General features: G+C 36.0%; 1 protein-coding gene across 1 annotated transcript in view; it reads right to left on the bottom strand.

Moving 5' to 3' along the window:
* The window catches only part of LOC128985274 (ubiquitin domain-containing protein 1), a 38,020-nt gene extending 32,544 nt beyond the window's left edge, over positions 1-5,476 (bottom strand). Inside the window, exon 1 of the mRNA XM_054404667.1 lies at positions 5,108-5,476. Coding sequence (XP_054260642.1) covers positions 5,108-5,189 — 82 coding nt within the window. The 5' untranslated portion in view covers positions 5,190-5,476. The remainder of the gene's footprint in view (positions 1-5,107) is intronic.
* Positions 5,477-7,180: the final 1,704 nt, after the last annotated feature.

Genomic DNA, 7,180 nt, shown 5'->3' on the forward strand with positions numbered 1-7,180 from the left:
AACTCGCTAAACAAGGCATTGAACTAGCCTTCAGAACCACAAACCGTACCAGGAACGTGTTGGCAAATAAAGTTGAGATAGGTGACAAAGTAGATAAGACCGGCGTGTATAGGATATCTTGTCCGGATTGTCCTAGCAAATACATAGGGCAAACAGGTCGTGCCTTTCAAACACGATATAAAGAACACCGACCAGATCCTAAACACCATAAACAAAAATCCGCGTTTGCTCAACATCTTGTAGATTGTAATCACTCAATGAGTGATATTAAGAACGGCTTGGAAGTTCTACATTTTTGCGGGAAAGGTAATAAGTTGGACACACTTGAGGAGTATGAGATATATAAAATGAACGTAAACGAAGAACACAAGGAATACATCCTCAATGATAAACTACAATTCAAGTCCCACTCCCTCTTCAACACCGTTATCTCATCTAGAACAGCTGACCACCGAGCTGATAACAGAGAAGGACGGGACGAAGTTACTTAACCCGTGTCCAGTCTACCTACAACCGCTGCCGTGCCGTGTCGATAGCGCTATCGTGTTATTACGTGTTTAAATGTTTCGTGTTCCGTGTTTTGTTTTATGTATAAATCATTTGATGTTTTTGACAAAAAGCTCTGACGATGTTGCAGTGCAACGAAACATGTAAGCTTTGAACAACATTAGTTGAAAAAGACACAATTTTGGACTACTGACGGAGGTAAGCCTATATAAGTCATTATTCGTAGTCCAGGGGCTATCAGAATGAATAATATGTAAAACCGCCCAGACCCGAATGTTTAAGGACCTTGGTCGCCCGTAATGACGTCATCAATATGGAGCTCGTAAGAGGATGCTGGGTCGCTATGAATTGGTTATTATACCAAAATGCTTGAACCGATTTTAATGAAATTTGGCATACAAGTGCTTGAATACTATATCTAATTTCATGGAATAGGCAAAATACCCCCACCGCAGCAAACCTGCAGATTAAGTGAGTTTCCATTTGCCTGATTTGATTTTCAATTAAATCTATTTCAACAACATTAAGTTTAATTAGTTCCTAGGGTTGCTGCTGCGGAGAGGATAATAAAGTGGGTTTTTTTTAATTAAAACATTATAGCTTAGGTCAAAATGAATAAATTTGCCAAGTTTTATCAAAATATATCCATAAACGAGTAAACTACAATAGTTTACTTATTCTCCATAAGATTAAAATGTGAATGATAAATTTACAATTTTTGAATTTTCTCGGTAGGTAACCAATATCCGTACAAAAACACTTCAATAAACAAAATTATTTGGTTTTTAAGGTGTTCAAATTTATCATGGTATCCAAAATGGTTTAGAGAGAAATTGGAAAATGTTAAATAGAGGGTTAAACATGACAAAACCTAATTTTGACCCCATAAATCCCCCCCAAAACCCCGTTCCCATGGTCTGATCATGCTGGATTTGCGAACTCGTTAGAATCAATCCGAAGATTTGTTGTACTTTTCTATATGATATAACATCAAACTTTAACAGCGTTAATGACTGTAGACGTGTACTTTTTAAAGAACGTTAGCAGAACTCAAGCAAAAATTACCCAATGTTGACGAAATTTGATAAAAACATGTAAATCTACGTTAACTCGAACGAGGTCGCGAACCAGCATGATCGGACCATGAGAACGGGGGTGTTCTGGGGGATTTATGGGGTTATAATTGGGTTTTCTCATGTTTGTCCCTCTAAACGTAAAATTTTTGAATTTCTCTCTAAACTATTTTGAATACCCTGATTAGTTATTTTGCTAGTTTATGGTTATATTTTGATAAAACTTGGCGAATTTGTTTAACCTATTCATATTTTAATAAAAAAAAAAACACTTTATTACCCTCCCTGTAACAGAAAACCTAGTTAACACTAAACTTAATGTTATTGAAATTGATTTAATTGAAAATCAAATCAGGCAAATGGAAACTCAATTAATCTGCAGGTTTGCTGCGGTGGGAGTATTTTGCCTATTCCATGAAATGCAGAGATGGCATCAAAACCTGTGATTGCAAGGAAAATGAAAGATCGCTGCAGATTTATGAGAGAGTTGAAAAAACAAAACAATTTTCAATTATTTTAATTATTAACGGCCGCCATTTTGAAATAACCCAACCAAACTCGACCATTGACAAACAGGGATTAGATATAGTATTCAAGCACTTGTATGCCAAATTTCATTAAAATCGGTTCAGGCATTTTGGTATAATAACCAATTCATAGCGACCCAGCATCCTCTTACGAGCTCCATATTGATGACGTCATTACGGGCGACCAAGGTCCTTAAACATTCGGGTCTGGGCGGTTTTACATACTTGGTCTTATATATTATCTTCACCTTAAGTTGCAGGATCATTGCCAGAACTGAAATATGTTTCTGTTACCCATCCCCACTACTAAGCTGTCAGTGTTAAGTCAAAACGACGATGGAGAAAAACGAGTTAGAGACCATGACGATTCCATGGAAGGTGATAATGCATCAGTAGCTGATGAACAATATGACACGTGGTGGTTAAAGATACGTAACTACCAGTTACTGTACTTGGTTAATTTTCCTCACAACTTTAACATGTGACACAGACTCATGATCAATTTTGCAATAGGTGATTGATATTAATTAACTGGATTATTTTACCTTAATGAATTTGTCATATTTAGTTTTTCATTAATAAATTACTCTTTTTCTGATAAACTGTCGGTTTTATTACTTTTATTATGTTCTTTTTCGATTCTGCATCCTAAGAAACATAGAAAACGACACCCCACTTGCTTGGATCCCATAAATAAAAATTTTCTCAAAATCACTACCCCCATAAACTTAAAACCCCATAAAATGGTACTTCCACCCCCACAATCACTAGGGACTCTTCAGATTCCAATACCTAATGGTAATTACTACGTTTCCTGAAAGTTTCATGAATGGACTAATTTTTATGTTTTCTACTGGTTTTTTAGTATAATTTTACCTGTACTAGCAATGGCTGAGCTCATACTGGACTAATGTAGTCGAGGTTGTGGGTAATTATTTGGTATGTCTACAATGCGATATTATGTACTTTTTTGATGTCTACTTACAGTATTTTTCACGCTGAATCCAAAAATGCAAACTGTTTTTGTCGGAGAGATTCCTAAATGACCTTACAGTTAAATAATTAATATTAAGCTTCAGTTTTGTTGTAATATTCACATATTTGTGGTATGGACGAGTCCAAGTTCTAGTGGCGACTAACACTAAAAGGGGTGGAAGGTTTGTGGAGTGGAAACAGCTGTCAGTTGTTTACATTCGTTACTAAACAGACAAAACCACACACGACGCCATGAGAGCAAAATCAGAGTTACAATGCAATAACTAGATTTTTAAAAGAAAATGGACTTTGGTGCTGTTTAGAAAATACAATAAATCAACTACGATACATAAACTATTAATCACATGAACATAACTTATAAATTTATTCACGTAAAATATCAGCAATAGAAGCTAGGCCACTGCCGACATGATCATCGTCCTCATTCCAATCCTCAACCATTGACTAAGTATTGCCTCAACGTCTGTTAATGAACGTGCCATAGTGCATAATCCCATAGTACATAATCCCATAGTACATAGTCCCATTGTGTCTAAAAGTTAAAACGTGCCACAGTGGATAGTTTAATGTATCAGCAACTAATAAAAGATGTTAAATAATCTAATTTAATCTAATCTAATCTAACCTAACCTAACCCAACCCAACCTGAATATGAATGTTTAAATCACATCTTATGTCAGAAAAGGCATGTGAGGAAGATAGGTCGGACTTTATGCGGATTCGTGACTGTATTAAGTGTTTTGAAGTGAGGTTAGATTAGGAAGGTAAAGGTTAGGTTATAATGAACCGACTCATTAATTTATGCTAATTCCAGACTGTTTTTGCACAATTAAATAGTGGTAGAAACACAATGAAATAACAATATCAAAAATGCTTAGCATTTTTGATATCATTTCATTGTGTTTCAACCACTATTTAATTGTGCAAAAACAGTCTGGAATTAGCATAAATTAATGAGTCGGTTCATTATAACCTAACCTTTACCTTCCTAATCTAACCTCACTTCAAAACACTTAATACAGTCACGAATCCGCATAAAACCCGAATTACCTTCCTCACATGCCTAAATAAGAACTGATTATCTCTGGTTCTGGTTTCAAAACGAATTGATTTCATTCCGCATTAAGTCGAGTACAAACAGCGAAACAGCTGTTTGCTCTCGTCCTCACTCAGTCCTCAGTCTACATACGGACCCGTCCAGACCACGCCATATTGCCATCAGTATAGCTCAATGAACCTTAGATTCGTAATGTTGACCTTCGTTTTACGATCATTTAGGAATCTCTCCGACAAAAACTGATTGCATTTTTGGATTCAGCGTGAAAAATACTGTAAGTAGACATCAAAAAAGTACATAATATCGCGTTGTAGACATACCAAATAATTGCCGAGGTTGTGCAACTACATCAATTGATGTCTAGGCTGATAGGAGTGCTCGTTGCGTGACTACATCAATTTATGTAACTTAAGTCAGCACTGAACGTGTTAATTAGGCCTGTACACAATATACATCTTTCATGATCCCTGTGTTTCCCTTGGTTGAAGTTCTAAGAATGTATGCCTAATTAGCCCTAGGCTAGGCCTAGGCTTAAGCCCAAAACTTTATTTAACTTAGGCCTAACTATTTATTTATTTATTCCAACGGTTTCTCCATGAATAGGTAACTTACAATATTGTCTGAATCTTAGATTTACAAGATGGCAGAGGATGAAACTTCTAAATAAGCAATTCATGCTAATTCAAACTAGCCTAAGTTAAATGAACTAAGTTTAAGGCTAATAAAAGTAGCAAATGTAAGGAAACTTTTAATTGTCCAGATTAAGCTAGGCCTACCTACCTACAAATATAGCTTAAAGTTAGGCTAGTTGGGTCCTAGGTAGGGCCTAGGCTTGAATTAAAAAAATATTATAGTTAAGTTAGGCTTAACATTGTGAAAACTAGAAGGATAAGCTAATCATCCAAAAGAATGTGCTCCTAGGCCTAATAATTATAGAATAGACTTACCAGAATTAGGCCTGGAAACATTTTCTAAACTGCCGTTGATTCCTCCACTTCTACTCCTGTTTATTCCTATACATCCTCCCATTCTGTATATAAAAACAATTGTGACATTGCTAACGACTATCGCTTAACACGAAAGGAATACTTCCCAATTCCTAAACATCATTCCAGAAACCATAATATTCATTGTTTCCTGTCCGTCTGTAAGTATTAGTATGTAAGTCGTAAGTTAGGTAATAATGTGTTTGTGTAAGTGTTTGTATGATATAGTTAAAAACCATTAACCAATAACCATCCAGCAAGCAACCAATGAACCAATGCAACCAATTTCATTTTTTCTATAGAGTGAACACTGAACAGTGAAGTGAGAGTGAGGAGACCAAAAATACCAATACCAATGCTCACTTGATTCTTGATTGTAGCATTGAGTCACGATTTAGAACAGAACGAAAACAAAAAACGTCACCATTCACAATGCATATAGAACACTATTTATTCTATAATTATGGGTACATCAACATTATGTTTGAAATATCGACATAACATATATTTCATACTAAATAATACTCCACTAAACCCGCGAGTCAGGAGTCACATGGTTGAGCGTGCTGAGCCCCGGGTCCGAGGTCCGAGTAACGCTGAACGGACGTGTTGAGCAGCCCCTGGTACCATCGGACGGGTGTTTCATTTATTCATGGTTCAATACAGTTAAAGTATTGGAACAGGTCCATTGTGTTTATATTTATTTGTGGTGTGTTTATTATTGTACATATTTTATTTTACCACCGACAGTCCAAACAAACCAATTTACAATTATTTTAACTAAACATGTTCATATTCAAGATGGCTATATCTAAAGGGTCATGCCAGAAACGTTGCGAGCCCTGGGGGCAAAGGTTACATTTTGGCCTGACTTAAAGTAATGTGACAAACAATTTCAGGTCTGTGTCCAACAGAGCCATAGTTCCATATAAGTTCCATATAAGTTAGCATGGCAAACACCTGGCCTGTGAGGACGTAGCACAGTAAGCGCAAGCAGTCTGGGTGCGCGGTTCCATCTCTACTAGCCTAGCCTTCCTGTATACATTCAACCCACCCCTCTACCTCATCTAGCCAGATATCAGAACACTAAACCGTGTGGGTCAGATGTTTTTGGAAATGAGCAATAAACACTCCCTCCTTCACCACGGGCCATAGCACGACCTTTAGGGGGCCGTAGCAAACTAATTGCGACTACTGTACGCTAGGATTCATCCTACAAACTAATTCTGCCAAACCCTGAATACGAACCTGGGTCCCTATTTTTGAAATGGTTGACAGTTGACTCTACAGTCAACACTCAACTCAACCAACAACAGGATTTGGTATTTTTGAAATCCAACAGTTTGGAAGCGAGTTGGAAATCATTAGTTGAGTGACTCTTTTTGGAAATGTAGAGCATACGACCGCCCAAAATTCAGATGACGTCATTTTAAACCAATCACAATGCAGAGTTTTTGTGATCTTCGATTTTACCTCTTCTTACTCTAAAAACTGGATCAGCTAATCTCAATCTACCATATTTCGAGATACTGAGGTAAACTGTCAACTCCGTTCTTGAGAGATTGAGGTTATGTCTTGCTTAATCTTAGTGATTGCAAAAGTACCTTATATAAACTTATAAGTATTAGCAATAAAATTTACAATGGATGTTTGTTTGTTTTATGGTGTAGCTCATTATAAGTTTAGGCATATCCTAAATACATTATTATTTGCTTTCTTCGTAGGCCTATCTATTTCAGAACACATCGCCTTATTTTAGTTTTCTTCGTCGTTTTGTTTCATGTTATTTTTAATTGTGTTTTTATTTAGGTTAAAGCTTAAGGCTATTTGCCATTGCACTGAAAGCTTATCGTAACTTAAATTAATTTGATCCCTTTATTAGGTGAATGGTATTGAAACAAACTATGATATTGTTTTTTTGTTTCTCTCTACCACAATCTTTAATACCTTAAATCATAGGTCTAATAACAATAATTATCTTTTAATAAGTTTAATTAGTATCCTAGTGTATTTCTAACAAATTAAATAGTCTTA

The sequence above is a fragment of the Macrosteles quadrilineatus genome, unplaced genomic scaffold (genome assembly GCF_028750875.1).
Source record: "Macrosteles quadrilineatus isolate MER2022 unplaced genomic scaffold, UCM_ALF_1.0 Scaffold_1__1_contigs__length_201487025, whole genome shotgun sequence".
Lineage (NCBI taxonomy): Eukaryota > Metazoa > Arthropoda > Insecta > Hemiptera > Cicadellidae > Macrosteles > Macrosteles quadrilineatus.